This window comes from Cebidichthys violaceus, unplaced genomic scaffold, assembly GCF_023349555.1.
Source record: "Cebidichthys violaceus isolate CVI_PGR_0920_01 unplaced genomic scaffold, fCebVio1.0.p SCAF_16, whole genome shotgun sequence".
Taxonomy (NCBI): domain Eukaryota; kingdom Metazoa; phylum Chordata; class Actinopteri; order Perciformes; family Stichaeidae; genus Cebidichthys; species Cebidichthys violaceus.
Window position 1 is genome coordinate 4,305,120 of NW_027176329.1, and position 16,567 is coordinate 4,321,686.

At 40.7% G+C, this 16,567-nt stretch overlaps 2 protein-coding genes across 3 annotated transcripts; one reads left to right on the top strand and one right to left on the bottom strand.

Moving 5' to 3' along the window:
* Positions 1 to 719: 719 nt before the first annotated feature.
* Positions 720 to 7,102, bottom strand: LOC137872548 (gastrula zinc finger protein XlCGF57.1-like). Its single transcript, XM_068710805.1, has 2 exons — positions 6,473 to 7,102; positions 720 to 3,228 (listed from the first exon to the last, which is right to left on the bottom strand). Exons 1-2 carry the CDS (start codon positions 6,690 to 6,692, stop codon positions 1,910 to 1,912), a joined length of 1,539 nt encoding a protein of 512 aa, XP_068566906.1. The 5' UTR covers positions 6,693 to 7,102; the 3' UTR covers positions 720 to 1,909.
* A 2,544-nt stretch (positions 7,103 to 9,646) lies between these two features.
* Positions 9,647 to 16,166, top strand: LOC137872351 (dynein regulatory complex subunit 4-like). 2 transcript variants are annotated; one of them, XM_068710549.1, is made up of 11 exons: positions 9,647 to 9,743; positions 9,923 to 9,988; positions 11,117 to 11,314; positions 11,596 to 11,802; positions 11,896 to 11,950; positions 12,039 to 12,229; positions 13,007 to 13,174; positions 13,610 to 13,699; positions 13,769 to 13,966; positions 14,902 to 14,967; positions 15,171 to 16,166. In XM_068710549.1, exons 1-11 carry the CDS (start codon positions 9,741 to 9,743, stop codon positions 15,315 to 15,317), a joined length of 1,389 nt encoding a protein of 462 aa, XP_068566650.1. In that variant the 5' UTR covers positions 9,647 to 9,740; the 3' UTR covers positions 15,318 to 16,166. The 2 variants fall into 2 exon arrangements, with proteins under 2 accessions (XP_068566650.1, XP_068566651.1); XM_068710550.1 differs by lacking the exon at positions 9,923 to 9,988.
* The last annotated feature ends 401 nt before the right edge of the window (positions 16,167 to 16,567 follow it).

Here is a 16,567-nt window from a genome sequence, read left to right on the forward strand (position 1 = left end):
TTCTGATCATATTGGGCTGTTAGGTTTATTTTCTGTAATTTCTGATGTGAGTGGGTACGTTTGCTCAAAAGAGTTGTGCTTTGTCTCATAGTTGTGCTTCACATTACCGCTTTTAATAATCGCCACGGTCTCTGAACATATGAGACATACTGGTTTTAAACTGTCCGTGGGAAGAATTCACCTATAAGAGTCTGTTCATTCTTGTTTAAAGACTCTGGTCTCTCTAGTCTCTCTGACCACTTTTCTCTCTTTGGAGAACGTCGTGTGAAATAACTTCTCTGACTCACATCCTCCTCCTCGTTCTCTTTCCTCGTCTCCCCCGTGTGTCTACATCTCACTCGAGTCAGGAAACTTGTCAGAATACCCATATTTGATTGGCTGAGCTGCATCACGTGATGTGATTTACGCCGCTGAACAAGTGCCGTAAAGGCTGGAAAAGCCGCGCCGGTTAAAATAAAAGCGCTCTGTCAAAATGTAATAATTCTCAATTATCTATCGGTTTTAGGTCCTGGGTCCGGATACAATGGCGCCTGGGTCCGGATCCGGACCGCGGTCCGCTTATTAGTGACCCCTGCTCTAGATGTTTGTCAGCCACCAATCACCAAGCCAAATTCCTTGTATGTGCAATACACTCAACCCGTGCAATAAACCATTTCTGATTCTGATTGTTGATAAGAAGAATAATTATGAGACACCAATAACAACAAAAATACCTTTATTTAAAGTAAACAAAACTTTATGCTCACAGAAAAAAAAAAAAAGAACGACTTACTAATCTGTCCAGAGCAGATTCGGCCCCCCTGTTAACTCAGTTTCATCACCGCTGAATATTTCTTCTCAACTAGAAGTTTTAAAGTCACTGTTGTCAAAAACACTAACATAACTTTGGCGACACATGCATGTCTTTTGACCTGATGAAGCCAGACAAATCTTTAGTCATTGACTGTTATGACGTCAACTTTGTCCAGGAGATTACAAAAAGTATCTTAACAATATCACCCAACCTTTGTTAAAACGGACCAACAAAAAAAGGTAGCAGAAACATGTAAAGGGACAGTTCAGATGTTTAGAAGTGTGGTTGCATGAGGTACTTCTCCACAGTAGATGGCGTTTGAAGAAAAAGACAGGAGTACCAGAATTGGGAGCAAAGCAATGTACTGCTGTGGACGTATTTTAGACATCTAAAAGAATCAATATCAGTTTTAGTGTAACACCCAACATATCCCTTTAAGTGTAAAAATGAAAGGCATTTATTTATAAGAAACTGATTTTCAGAAAAACATACTAATATTGCAGAGATTAAAGCAAAAAAGGTGTCAGGCTCTCACAATCCCACCTGACCCACGATAAGTAAAAGTACAAAAGTATTGGCATGACAAAAAAGTATACTGATTATACTGAATGGCCCATTTCAAATACATATTTATGGTAGGCCTGTATCATGGATACTAATAATTGACGCAGTAATGTGTTTATCCCTTTAATTCTGCAGGTACACAAGTACTTCAAAATTGCACTCAGATACAATACTTAAGTTAATGTACTTAGTTACATTCCACTACCGCTAAAAGAAGATCACAAAATTGTTCACAAGAGCACAAAGTTCTTCATAGATCTAGCCTCTGGATGTTGGTCTCAAAATGCACCAGAATGATGCATTTAACTTTAAAATGTACAACATTTTCTTACCTGTGAGCATGCCCCCGGACACCTCTAGAAAACCAACAGTAACTAGAAAATAAAAACTCAGTCTACTGGATCAAACAATCAATAAGTGGAATCAATAAGCAACGCTCTCAAATTAAAACGTGCTTTTGAATAAAGACAGGAAAAAAAGCACCAGAGTTCTTCCCCTGCGTTATGTGCCATGTGGTGTGTCAGATTTACCTTTTGTATACAAACGGAACCACTAAAGCCAGTTGTCTCTTGTATGAGTCATGATGTGTGACTTCAGAGCTAACTCCTGTCGAAATCTTTCATCACACACTGAGCAGCTGAAAGGTTTCTCCCCTGTGTGGATTCTCATATGTGTCTGTAAATTTGAATGATGGTTAAAAGCCTTATTACAGACTGAGCAGTTGTAAGGTTTCTCTCCTGTGTGGATTCTCATGTGTACCTTTAAACCTCCACTACAAGTGAAACCTTTCTCACACACTGAGCAGCTGTAAGGTTTCTCTCCTGTGTGGATTCTCATGTGTACCTTTAAACCTCCATTATTAGTGAAACCTTTCTCACATACTGAGCAATTGTAAGGTTTCTCTCCTGTGTGGATTCTCATGTGTCTCTGTAAAGTTGAAAACTGGTTAAAAACTTTATCACAGACTGAGCAGCTGAAAGGTTTCTCTCCTGTGTGGATTCTCATGTGTTCCTTCAAATGTCCACTCAGTGCAAAAGACATATTACAGACTGAGCAATTGAAAGGTTTCTCTCCTGTGTGGATTCTCATGTGTCTCTGGAAAGTTGAACACTGGTTAAAAGCCTTATTACAGACTGAGCAGCTCAACGGTTTCTCTCCTGTGTGGATTCTTATGTGTGTCTGTAAATTTGAACACTGGTTAAAAGATTTCTTACAAACTGAGCAGCTGAAAGGTTTCTCTCCTGTGTGAATTCTCATGTGTGTCTGTAAATTTGAACAATGGTTAAAAGCCTTATTACAGACTGAGCAGCTGAACGGTTTCTCTCCTGTGTGGATTCTCATGTGTGTCTTCAGATATCCACTCTTGCCAAATGTTTTCTTACACTCAGAGCATCTGAAAAGTTTCTCACCAGCACTACATCTTGAATCACTGACAAGGACTTCATCATTTTTTACAGAGTTTAAACCTGACTGAGGTTCTCTGGTCTCCTTCTGATCATCAGTGTCACAAGAGTCTCCAGTCTTCTCATCGGTATCTGGTCCTTGATGTCTATCTGGATCTGAGTTCATGTCTGGTTCTGGTCCTACACAGTCCTCTCCATCAGCTTCTGTTTCTATCTGTTCAGTTTGTCTTTGATGAAGCTCTGAGGACTGAGCTTCCTCTTCATCTTCTTCACGCTTCACAGGAGTGAATGAAAACTTGATACCAGCCTCCTCCAGCCCTTGAAGCTGCTCTCCCTCCTGACTGGTCCAGAGTTCCTCCTGCTCCTCTTTAATGTGTGGGGGCTCTGGGTCCTTCTGGTTCAGACTGGAGCTCCACTCCTGCTGCTCCGGGGGAACCTCTATTTTAACCACCAACAGCTGCTGGACATCTGCAGGAAAACAGTAAACACACACAGAGACGTTACAAAAACATTTTTGTATTGAGCAAATAGTCTCCTGTACATACATGTTTTTTCTTGCCATCAATCCCGCTTACCCTGTGCACAGTTACCAAACAGTAGGAGAGCAACGGATCACAAACCTCACGGTTTGGATCGTACCACGGTTTTTGAGTCACGGATCGGATAATTTTTCGGATCAGCAAAGAAAGGGGGGGTGGACAAATATAACTTTGTTTTCCGTTTATTAATTCAAATAACTTCAAGAACACTTAAAGCAAATAACTTTGGCCTAGGGTCTGACATGAAAACATGAAATATTTATTTTCAAAAAGATGAGAATATATCTACATTGTGTGGGGCAAGGGTAGCGCCAGATTTGTGTCTGTGTGACTCTCACAGAGGGAGAGTGTCTGCAGCACCGGACTTTAAATCTCCAGTCCTCCTTGATGAGCTGTCACAGTATTTTGCTTTTCATAGAGGAACGATCTTCATACTGAAGTGGGTGCCTGAGGGGATTTTGTAGCGTGGCTCGAGCACTTTAACCAGATTTTAAAATCCTTTGTTTTCCACATTGAACTATGGCCTCATGTCTGCAGCAATAAAGACCCCAATAGATGTTGTAATAGCTTCAGCCCAGTCTGATGTTGTTGTTGTGAGCGGTGAACAGCTGTCTGTGTGGCATGTCTTCCATCTCTTCCTGCTTCCTTCACCTACATTCCCCTGGGTCCTAAGCCCCCCCTAAGTTGCTTGTGTTACCACCAGCGGCAACAACAGTGGCTCCAAACTTTTTTTAAATCAAAACACATCCAAAGAGCAGACACAGCTCCTCTCTTGGGCACAGACTCTATTGGTGCATCTCCGGTCTCTCTTTGTTCATCCTGCATCGCTCTTTTCTGTTCTTTAATGTAATGTTACTGTAGCGACGGAGCCTCTCCCAGCTGATTACAGACTAGCTAACGGGCTAGCTAGCGGGCTGTACCCAGCATGCCGTTCGGCGGTGAAATTTTATAAATGTACAATTATCAGTGTTACAAATTGTTTATGTGTCACAAACTGTTGTGTTTTGCCATGTTAAAGAGAGTTAGTTGTGGGTTGTTAATTGTTGTGTTATAAAGTCATAACCATGACTAGGGTTCCCTCTCAATACACTTAAGACAACTAGCTCCGGCCATAGCGCTCATAGCGGCGAACAATATATTTAGCTACCCGTTGACAGCAGTTGTTTCGGCTATGCACCAGTATGACGGTGTGTGAAAAATTCATATCACACGGGAAATTCAAACCTGTATACCGGTTCATCCGGTTCAAACCGGTATGCCACCCAGCACTACGTTGTCATATGTCTTTCTCTTTGAACAATGCCTACATACCGTAACCACCCTCATCCCGTCATTATTACTAACAGGGACGCCAAGCATGCAACTTAAATGACGCAGGGCTGCTGAATTTCCTCCGCTCGCCATGACTTTCACCGTCAAATGCTTTTAACCTGCTTTGTTCAGTTTAACGGATCACACTGTGATGATTAAACTGTAAAAAGAAGAAAAAATGCAACTAATACGCAGTTCACAAGTGAGCTGAACCGTGAGGGGTGATCCGTTACACCAGTACCAAACAGACATGCTGACACAAATTGTAAAGACAACGCACCAGCAGCAAGGAGGTCATCAATAGTCACATGGCATAAAAGTCAACTGTGGGCAGTTATAGTTGACTAATGTACGTAAACGTGCCACTGTAGAACCAGTGGGTAGAACCTTCAGAAGCAGCCACAACGGAACCGTGGACCTGCATCATATGAAGGTAGATTTGTGTCTTTATTACGCAAACAAAACCTTTGCTTTCAAAACGAAAAGCTACGGTTTCAAAAGCAAAAGCTACGGTTTCAAAAGCAAAAGCTACGGTTTCAAAACGAAAAGCTATGGTTTCAAAACCAAAAGCTACGGTTTCGAAACCAAAAGCTACGGTTTCAAAACCAAAACCAAAACGTAAAGCTACGAGTTGAGTTTGGACGTAGTGGGCGGGGCATACGCTGCTGAATGAGCCAGGAGTTTCTATTGGTGGGTTTGACTTGGATCCCGGCATCTACTTCCACTGTAGAGGTTACTGTGATGAGCGGCATGGGGGTAAGTTGACATTATATTGCTCTGGTAGCACTTCACTTTGTTTTCATGTTGTTAGTGTCGTAGAGTCTCTTTTTTTAAAGAACGACATGAGGTGTTGTTGACATGAAGCTTCACTTTCTGCGTGCATGTAACGTAAGTCAAACCCACCAATAGAAACTCCTGGCTCATTCAGCAGCGTATGCCCCGCCCACTACGTCCAAACTCAACTCGTAGCTTTACGTTTTGGTTTTGGTTTTGAAACCGTAGCTTTTGGTTTTGAAACCGTAGCTTTTGGTTTTGAAACCGTAGCTTTTCGTTTTGAAAGCAAAGGTTTTGTTTGCGTAATAAAGACACAAATCTACCTTCATACAAACTTGATTTTTGATTGCAGTGCGAGAAATTTGCTTTCAAAACATATTTTTTTGTTTGTGTAATAAAGACACAAATCTACCTTCATACATCATAGGTGTGCTCCGTTTCTAAACCAATAGCACTCCACCTTGGTAGTAAGCCACAGCAAGGTGGTGAAACCAAAGTGTGACAATAACAACAATGACACAATCTAAACTTCGTCTAGAGACTGCTCTCAGGAACCTATAGGTCAAGGTTGAACCCCCCCCACCCCCCTCCTACACACACACACACACACACACACACACACACACACACACACACACACACACACACACACACACGATTGTTTGTTGCTTTTAAGTAGTATACTTCTAATTGTTTGATAGATGTTTGTTGATTTATGATCAGTATTGTTAAGTAAATAAACTGTTATATGTTAGGGATCAGTTGTCTGTGATGATTTTGTGTATATGTATTGTGATAATAGCTGGATGTTATCGATGAACCAGATAATATAATTTTGTAATCAACTCTTATGTGACCATGAACATATGAACCATTTTAGAATTCAACAAGCTGCCAAATCCACGTGGTGTTATCAAAGAGATCAAACTTTTGTACTTTATGTTGAAATATTTTCTGTCATCTAGAAGCTGAGAGAAAAGACCAGAAGAAGAAAAACAACAGAGTCTCACTCCAAACTACATTGAAAAGTTATCAGCCGGAGCATGAACAGTGTTTGAGAACTGAGAGAAGAAATTAAGTGAACCAACCTGCTCTTTGTATCCGGACTTCCGGGTTGAAAACAGCGTCCAGTAGTTTCTGTTGTCGCTCGTTCTGCTCTTTTGAACGAGAGAGTTCCTCCTCGTACTCTGCTATCGTTCTTTCGAACAGACCAAATATCTCTTCAGCAGCCGCAGTTAGTCGCTGGTTGACGAAATACCTCAGCATTTGAACTTTAGACATTTTCACTAAACTACAGAAACTTTTCATCCAGACAAACTGCGCTGGTTACGTTCGGGTCCGCCTACTTCCTGCTAGCATGCGAACTTCATTAGCTCCGCAGGACACCAGGAGACAACCGGACGTTTTAACTGAAGCGAAACAACACAGAGTCCCCTCGGTGCAAAGCATTTAGACTTTAGACATTTCCACACAACGACAGGAAGTTTTTCTCCAAACTCCGTCAACAACACCGTTTACTCTCCATTAAACTCTGAATAGCGCTGTGATAACTTCCGTCCCCGTCGGTCTGTTTCCAGCTAGCATGCTAAGCTAACTTCGATAGTTAGCTTAGCTAGCATTACCGCCACCAACTGGTCTGGAGTGTGGATCAGGACGTTTAGTACAGTTTACAGTTTAAACTACCATATCAACAGAGCATTAACTCAATGCACAGCAGAGTAGAGGGCAAGTATTAAGACTTTATTACCGTAATATTACGATGTTTTTGTCAAAGTATTAGGACTCCTCAGGGAATACAGATATGTGGGAAATGTTTTAAATGTGTGAACAACAAAACACACAAAAAGACAAAGAGCAAATCATGCCTAGATGTGTGTTGACTCAGCAGAGATAACATTCATTTGAATTAATAATATAAATATGATTAAATAGTAATTCATTTGAAAGCAATACATTTTCTGTTTGTCTTTACATGAAGGCATTTCCACAATGAATTGGTGCATAGAAATTCACCAGAATGCAGGAAATGACCACCGCTGTATTGTGTGAATTGTGTATAATATTCAAACGAAACATACACTATTGAGTTAAAGATAATGTCTCATTCATTTTATGATATGCCTCTCACATTTTTAATGTAAAAGCTCCATTAAAAGAAAACTCAAATCTGGACCTCAGTCATTTCTAAACTCTGGCTATGGCCCCGTACTTCTCCTATTTAATTATGCTTTTACTGGTATACATACTTTCTAATACTCATTATAACATGGTAAAATTCCCGTTTGCATTATTATAATGTTTGAATTCTTCCCATTTGTTGTGTTTTTCTTCTAGGTGTCTCGGTATTGTAGAAATGTGTGTCTCCTCTGGCATCAATAAACTTCCACTGTGTTTCTTGTAAAAACATTTGCTGACTTGTCCCGTCACATTGTGTGTCCTGCCCTCACTTGTTGATGTGAGCGTCGAGCTGCTGGACCTCGGGGCGAGGCGGGCCTGGGCCAAACTTAACACACGTTTGTTCTCTACGATCCTCTCTGATCCTCTGCTGGCTGGTAAACTCAGACAGGATCTAGAAGGGAAAGAGGTGTCACATCGGGGTCGACCGGTACTTTTTTGAAATCTCTCTCTCGACACAATAATACAAGTGACATGTGGTTTATGTCAGACCTTACATGAACTGGCAAATTAGCATCAGACACATAGACAGCTAATACCTTATGTCTTGTCTTTGCAGAGCCTAAAGGGATAACAACCTCAAAGCATCCTGGTAAAGCACTAGCTTGAAGCATGATGGATTTTGATGATGGAGGCTACAGCTCTGGTGAAGAAGCTGTTCCTCAGTCTGTTTGTACATGTTTTTATTTTCTTAGGCTCCACATAGTTGAACCCTTTTTTGGATGACTGAGCTCTTGAGTAGGCTGTCCTCATTGGCCCTCTATGACATGCAGAGAAAAGATCAAATCCCCTGACAGACTCACAAATGTTGGGGATGTCCTCATCTGATAATGGTGTGTCATTTTTAAGCAGTGAAGTTAGTTTATTTAAAGTATATGTCTGACCCAGCTCATGTATGTTTTGCATCTCGTCAACAATGTTCTGTATGATCGAAGGAAGCAGGAGAAACTGTCCCTGCAAGACATTTCTGAGAAAAAGGTTACTGACGTTTTCTGAAATATCCATATCACCTTCATCTGTGCCTGTCTCTGTCACATTATCATGTTATGCACTTGAGGGCCAAAGTCATGTGATTCAGTTGGAACAACTGATGACTGAGGTGAAGCAGATTCTCTGTATATGTCACTAATACTGCTGTCTGCTAAATCTTTGTGTTTCTGTGACATGTGTCCACAAGATGATACTGTTACAAAAAAAGCAGTACAAAATAATGTTCTTTTTGACTTGTTATGTCAAATTGGACATATTATTGCTTAAAAATAGGTCTCTCTGCATGCTTTTTGGGCTATCCAAGCACCCGTACCGTAGCACCACGAATAGACGAGCAATACATTTCAAGCGCCGACCGAGGCTCCCTGCAGATGACGGCTCACTTGACCACTGCGGTCAAGTCAGAACATCCAGCCTTGACTCCACCCGTACTGAAAATCTGACATTTTTACTGTACCAATTAAGAGATATTTCAAAGTAAAAGTCATATATTTGTACCAAGAAAATATCTAATAACTGAATATTTGAAGTGTATTTGAAAAACAATTTTCTCAATAAATCCAGACAATGACTGATGTATATGTCCTCAACACATACATATCAGTCATTGTCTGGAATTATAGAGAAAACCTTTTTATTACACTTCAAATATTCCGTTTTTAGATATTTTGTCGGTAGAAATGTATGACTTTTACTTTGAAATATTTCCTAATTGGTACAGTAAAACTGTTTGATTTTCAGCATGGTTGTCGTCAAAGATGTCTTGAACACATCTAAATCAGTTATTGTCTGGAATTATTGAGAAACATATTTTTATAGCACCTCAAATATTCAGTTATTAGACGTTTTCTCGGTTCAATCAACAATACGATGATCAGATTTATAAGGTCATTAAGAATTATTATTTTGTCGGAAGTCACATTTCTGTTCCATTATTTAAAATTGAAATGTTTTTTTTGTAGCCAAGATTGTTATGAGTTTTCATCCATAAAATAAAAAGTCGACTTCCTCCCAAAAAACAACACAAACACGGGCCCTACAGTTAAGCAGAATCTCATCCAATAATGTTTTATTTGAAGAAAAGAATTACGAATTAAGAGGTTGCCATGACAGCTCAGCCTGTCGTTAGCCGAGGACTGCATCCTACTGTCAAACTCTTTATTCTTTTGCGAGCCTGTATAATATTTGACGATGGTGAGTAAACTGTTAATTATAGTTATGTTGTGGATTATGGTTAGCGTGTGGTAGCTTCAGCCAGATGCCAGCTTCTTATAGAGGCTAGCTAAGCTAGGTCAGCTAACGTTAACTGAAAGCGATGCTAATCGTGTATAGCGTTACCTAGCTAGCTAAATGTCGATGTGTTTTCTCTCCAGCCACCCAAAGCTCAAAGCAAAAAGGCCGCGAAGGTGAAGTTGAAGGATGAGGTGATCAAGGATCAGGTCAGAGCTGTAGGGTGATGCTAACACAGCTAACTTTAGCCTCAAAACTATGAAACGGTGCTCAAGTAGCTAACGCTAGACTTAGTTTGAGGGTTAACACGCTTCACAGCTCCGAGAGACACATTGTGTTGTGGTTGTTGAGTATTTCAACACATTGTGGTTGAAAAGAAACGCTGACTGTGGGGTTAAAGAGCTGAGATTCAGCTGTCATGTATTCTACTTTGATGTGATGCCATTTATTTGTTACAGTTAGCTTTTTGTAATATATTGGCCCACAGTGGTGGAAGACGTTTACAGAACCTTCAATTTAAGTAAGAGACTTTCCTCTCAGTTGAACAGTTTCTTAAAAACAACGGCGTTGTTCATCAGTTGATTTCCCAATGAAAAGAACCTTCAGTAAAAGTACTAATACTGTGAAAATACTCCTGCATTGAAAAACCGTACTCAAGTAAAAGTATGTAAGTGTTATCAGCAGAATGTTATGAAAAGTAAAAGTGCTCATTGTGCAGTACAATGTTCTCTTCATAAATCTTATGACCAAAAATATAGCTCATAAGTAGGAGGTTGGCACGAGTATATCAGCAGAGTAATGGTGAGAAGTGTTCGGTGACAATGGCTGCACTGTGCACCTGCATGGACATGATCTCACCGCATACAGCTCCACGCATGAAGGAAACCGCTGATGCAGCAGATAAAGACAGAATGTCCAACTTGGCTTCCTGCCACCAAAAGATCCACAAAATATTACCGAAAAGCATCAAAGAAAAAAGTGGTGCTTGATATCTATTCTGCTTTCAAAACATATATAAACTATGAATTTGTTTGTTTAGTGTAGCCTAATGCACTCTGCAGCTATATTATGAAGGAGAAAATGAAGGATTATGCACCAGAAATGAAAATGAGATCACACTGTTAGGGAGATTAAAGATCTGGAGCAATCAAAAACAAAACAAACAGGACACCTTTACTTTTGATTGAACTCAAATGTGTGTAAAGCACCGATTGGCCCACTCTTACTGTATACAGTGCTGCCATCTTCCACTGCGTGCAGGACAACTCACTCGTCTGTTCTTCAGCTCACATGACGAGCCCCACAAAACTGACACTAATGTCTGTGCCACCTTCCAGCTGGAGGAGCAAATCATCCGCCTCCGAGAGGAGCTGGACAGAGAGCGGCAGGAGAAGAGCTCCTTCCGGCTGCAGAGGGACAAGACCCAGGAGCGCTGGGAAATCTCCAAGAGGAGGCTGGAGGAGGAGAAGGCCGAGCTGAGGAGCAGACAAAGGAAGAGACGGGAGGCAGAGGATCGCCACCAAGCGGAGATGACCGTACACACACACACACACACACACACACACACACACACTCTGCAAATTACTGTAAGGCTTTAATGGCATTTTACTGAAATATATTTTCATAAACTAGTTTTTAGTTTTTAAACGTTCAAAAAGCCTATAAACCGGAAAGTGTTAGAGATACAAAGTAATCAAAGGACAATACAAATCCCCCAAAATAAAATATGAATATACAAAGGAATAAATGCATTTACTTTGTTTTATTCTTTCTATTTACTGCTTTTTATTTACTCATTTTGATGGCTGGTGTCCAGGTGTACAAGCAGAAGCTGAAGCACGTCCTGTCTGAGCATCACAACACCGTCTCTGGGCTGAAGGTGGACGCGGTGGCCTCGACCACGCCGGTGCAGAGCCAGCTCACACAGTCAGAGCTCGGGCTTCAGAGAGAACTGGAAGGCCTGCAGGCGGAGTTCAGGGAGAAGAAGCTCCACAACGAAAACAACATCATGGGACTGAAGCTGGTGAGGCTGGCTTAATTTTTACATTTGTTTCTACTTTTATTTCTGCAATTTAGCATCTTCACCACAGACCTGTCGTCTCTTGATTGTCAACAGAAGCACCGGGTGGAGTTAATGGAGCTGGAAAATAACTTTGCTAAAAGAAGCAGAGGTGAATGAATCCAATCTCTTGAGTCAGATTCAGAAACTCCTGTCATCAACTGTCATTAACATTTTCTCTTCTGTTGCTTTTCAAATAGAAATTAATTTGAAATATTCCATGAACATGCAGTCCATCGCCAAAGCAGAGTCCCAAAAGCAGTCTGCCCTGGTCAAAGAGATCAGTACAAGAACGAAAAGTCGCATAGTGACTCTGACAAAGGAGCACGACGAAGCTGTCAAATCATTTGCGTATCTTCGAAGTGTGGCAACGAGTCAGAAATCTATGAAGGTACGAGACTACAGACTCACCACAGACAGAAAAAAGAAAAACGGAACCGATTGAAATAAAACACATGAAAACTCACAAGAAGCTTTTCAACAGGACCTAAATGCTTCACTGCATTTAGAGGCAACAGTGTTTGTGCTCTAGGTGGGTTACACTATCAGACAATGGTAAATGTTCACAGAAGACACATATTTTTCAAAACGACATATAGATAGTAAAATGAACAAATGTGATTCATATCTTATATATATATATATATATATATATATATATCAAATAATTTTTTCACATTTTTTGCCCTTACAGTAAAGGTTTCCTGAGCTAAAAATATTCAAATTCACTGATATAATTATTTCGTATTGTTTCATAAAGATGTTTTAGCATCATCCAGACTAGAATTAAATTATTTGTATTTATTTGATAATTCATGAGACATTTTCTGAGCGATAGGTGAAATTATATAAGTTATATATAACATATTACCAGCCAATCAGGGCTTTAAGACATAAGTTCTTCTCCACCGTCAACAATCACAGTTAATGAATAGTTAGTTTGCCCTCAAAGAAAAATTGTCCTGGCTCTACAATCAAGTTCACAAATATTCTTTATTTTTTTTTGGTTCACATCTATGTTTTTGCATTTTGTGTCACTTGAATTTGATCACATATGTTGTACTAATCGAGACTCACAGACTACCTTCTACATGTAGTGAAGGTACTTGAGTACAGCACAGGGTTTTAGGTGACTCTTGTTTCACGTGGCTCGTTTGTTGTTTGGTAGGGTAAACATGCAGAGGCCAAGAAGCAGGAGGAGCGACTGGACAAAAATATTCTAGCAGCTCAGCAGGAGAACAAACGTCTGAGAGAGTCTCTGCAGGAAGGCCAAGAGAAGCTTCCAGAGCTACAAAAACAGCTGCCCAACATGTCGCAGGTCAAGGTCAAGAACAGGGTAAGTTTACACCAAAAAGCTTAAAAAAAAGCTTAAAGGCTCACCTCACCACCGTAGTCTGTTTTAATCCTCCATAAACAGCTTTGTGTTAAGGTTCGATAATCAACCTCACATTTAGACTTTTGTAAAGCACCCGATGACGACCGAGAAATAACTATTCAATACTAACAATGACTTACCCTAAATACTGATATTAAGTTCAATTCTTTGAATCTAAACTTTCCTTTATGCATTTTCCTTACATCTACAATACCTGGGTCTGCTTTCACCTGCCACTTACTGTTTCAGTCTCTGACTATTTTATAGTTAAATGAATCATTTATTCACCAGAGAAGAAAGCGAGAGCAGATGAGTACAATGTTATAACTGACTAAACTAAGAACATAAAACCCCTAAAATCATTTCCCTTGAACTTGCTGATGATGTGCCTGGCAGTCGGCGACTGAAGCTGCAGTGAAGCGCCGTGCTGAGCAGCTGAGGGACATGTCGCTGGGCTGTTTGCTGCAAGAGCAGACCATCGAGAAGGTAAACTCTCATATCGCACGGTTCACCTACATTCGGCTCGACGGGTATTCATATTGCTGCTTTCGTCAGGTTCAGCAGGAGCGCGATGAGATGTCGAAGAAACAGACGGAGGCCATCAGCGACGTGCAGCAGAAGAGCGGCATGAAGCGCTTGTTGCTGGGGAGGAAAGTGGCAGCGCTGACCGACACTTTGGAGAAGAAGGAGGCACAGCTCTGCGGCGTGCTCTCGGCCTGTAACGTCGACCAGACTGCAGGCAGCAAGCTCCAGGTATGTTTTTTTCTTTTTCTTTATCGTCCTTTCATTTGCACCAAATTACACAGCTTTAAAAAATGTGCATTCAAACATTTGTGCAGCTAAGAGCACATTTGTCGAACAGAAGGAAGGCGATCTTTACTGACGGCCTCAAAACAACCAAGGGGGCACCACAGGGTTCTGTGCTCGGTCCGTTATTATTTACCATCTACATGAACAATATCATCACCCCAACACCGACCAACATCATGAGACGATGCACTTCTCCTGACTATTGTACCGGAGATTAATAAGAAGAAATCAAAACAATGCAGACTGTGTCTATTGCTTGGCGTGTTCCAGACAAACCAAATCGGCCAAGATTTGTTTGACGCACTCGTAACATTATCTTGATGTGCTTTTCAATATTTTCAGACGTTTGTTGTTGCCTGTTTGATTTTTTTTGCTGCCTTCATCCTCTTGACTTCGCGAGTGGAAACTTCCCGAGAGCTGGAAATTCACGAGTTGTGATGTGTTTGCTGAAGTTTTCAGAGAATGCATAAAAGAATGTTCACACCTGCAGTTAAAGCGGCCCGTTTGTGATCAGACTAAGGTCTGACCAGGGCCGAGCTCTACGTAACGCTATAGAAAGAATTACAAAGGACTTTAAACTCATTGTTTTTTGTTTCATGAGCAAACCCCTGCGTGTTCACATCCAAACTCCTTTTTCCTTTGCCTCGTGATGTCCGACGTCTCTCACTAAAAGAACAGTTAAATCATGAGTGCGTTGTTCTTCTTCTGTCCAACACCTTCCTATAATGATTCCTCATGAACAGGGCAAACTGCAGCAGACACTAGCAGGGTTTTACACTTAAGGCTTGCAGTCATTCTTCTTTTTAATTAAGATTTTCTTTAAATATTTGTGTGGGAGCTTCAAGAACAACTGTCTGAAAGCGTTTTCCTGCTTGTAGGAAATACTGGACTCCAAACAAGCCACCATCAACACCTTGCAGAGCCACTTGGCTCAAGATTGTACGGTCAGTTAACTTAAAAGGGTTTTCATACATTTATGAAATCATTGTGAGAGTGATCGCAGTCAGCTGAATGAAACGTGTGTGTGTGTGTGTGTGTGTGTGTGTGTGTGTGTGTGTGTGTGTGTGTGTGTGTGTGTGTGTGTGTGTGTGTGTGTGTGTGTGTGTGTGTGTGTGTGTGTGTGTGTGTGTGTGTGAGAGACCTCCAGGAGTATGACGACCTGCTGAAGACCTGTAAGGAGAAGATGAAGGATTTGGGCATCCCTCTGTTCGGCTTTCCCTTCAAGCCTTCGAAGGTGATCCTGGGGGGACAGACTCGGGTACAGAACGCTCCTGGACCTGCCTCCAAAGAATGAACTCACCCAGGTGTCAGGTGTACACTCACCTGCTCTACCTCAACCTCTCTGTCACTTGATCATTTCCCACAAGCCCCAGAACATGAATCAATAAACAGTTTACAGCTGGTTTTACAGCTGGAGGATGAATTCTTCAGACTGAATGATCCCCTGACTTTTCCTCACAGCGCGATAATGAGGATGACATTTCAGGCTTTTACTGAAATATCTCAACAATTATTGGATGCATTGTCATGAAATTCGGTTTGGACATTTGTGTTCCCCACAGGGTGAGCTGTACTAACTTTGGTGATCCTCTGACTTTTCCATTTTCCTCGAGCACCATCATCATCTTCAACAATTCAGTGTCCAAAACTTTGGTTTGTTGATCAAATACCTTCAGAACTATCGCTCTACTTGGTCGTAAACCAAAGAAATCAAGAGTAAGTGCTAATGTTAGCGCGCCAACACACTGAACTAAGATGGTGAACATGGTAAACATTACAGCTGTGAAACATCAGCTCACTGTGTCTTCAGCCTCCCAGAGCTGTAAGTGTGACTGTACGAGTAACGGTGGCACACCGTTTTAAATTTACATTTGACCATTTTGATTCAAAGTCTAACAGTGGGGGTAACCTCGATGTAAATAATACGCAATGTATCTATTCATTTATGCATTTACACTTATTTTATTTGTTTATTATTCTCACTGTTTCATGCAATGTGTCTTTTACCTTCTGCTCCCTGACATTTTGATTATTTCTTTACCTTCAGTAAAAGTGACTTCATTGTAAAAAGGCGTCTATGAAAACATTGTATTTAAAAGTGTCTCAGCTGTAGTTTCCTAATAAATACATATTTTGATATTCATGCTCTGAGGTGTAGGGCTGATATCATTTCCCATCTCCAGGGTGGTTTTGTTTTGCACTTCTTCTCTGACGGGATGATTCCATTAATTGATCAATTTCATCACTTTTTCTGTATTAAATATGTTTGTTACGACCATAATCATCAAATGAATGAGACAACATGGCCGTGTTTTGTTGTAGAGGTATCTGAAAAACTAAACTTCTTCGAGAAATATTCATCATTTTAAACATTACCCTTAAACTTTAATTTAGCATTTAAGGGAAACATTAATCTGCCCACCAGAATCTGAAATAAAGTTTTGTGGTGAATCAGTTTGACTGTTATTTAAAAACAGAAACGTGTCATGCTGCATGCCACCAGTGAGGCAGGTCAGGTGTTATTAACACCAGTGGCCACTAGAG

Bases quoted from the DNA above. Each gene is read 5' to 3' on its own strand.
- LOC137872548 (XM_068710805.1), bottom strand. From the start codon at position 6,692: ATGAAAAGTTTCTGTAGTTTAGTGAAAATGTCTAAAGTTCAAATGCTG. The intron at 3,229-6,472 runs GTTGGTTCACTT...GTTTTCCTGCAG, and splicing joins AGTCCGGATACAAAGAGCAG to ATGTCCAGCAGCTGTTGGTG.
- LOC137872351 (XM_068710549.1), top strand. The intron at 11,803-11,895 runs GTGAGGCTGGCT...GATTGTCAACAG, and splicing joins ACATCATGGGACTGAAGCTG to AAGCACCGGGTGGAGTTAAT. The intron at 13,967-14,901 runs GTATGTTTTTTT...TCCTGCTTGTAG, and splicing joins CTGCAGGCAGCAAGCTCCAG to GAAATACTGGACTCCAAACA.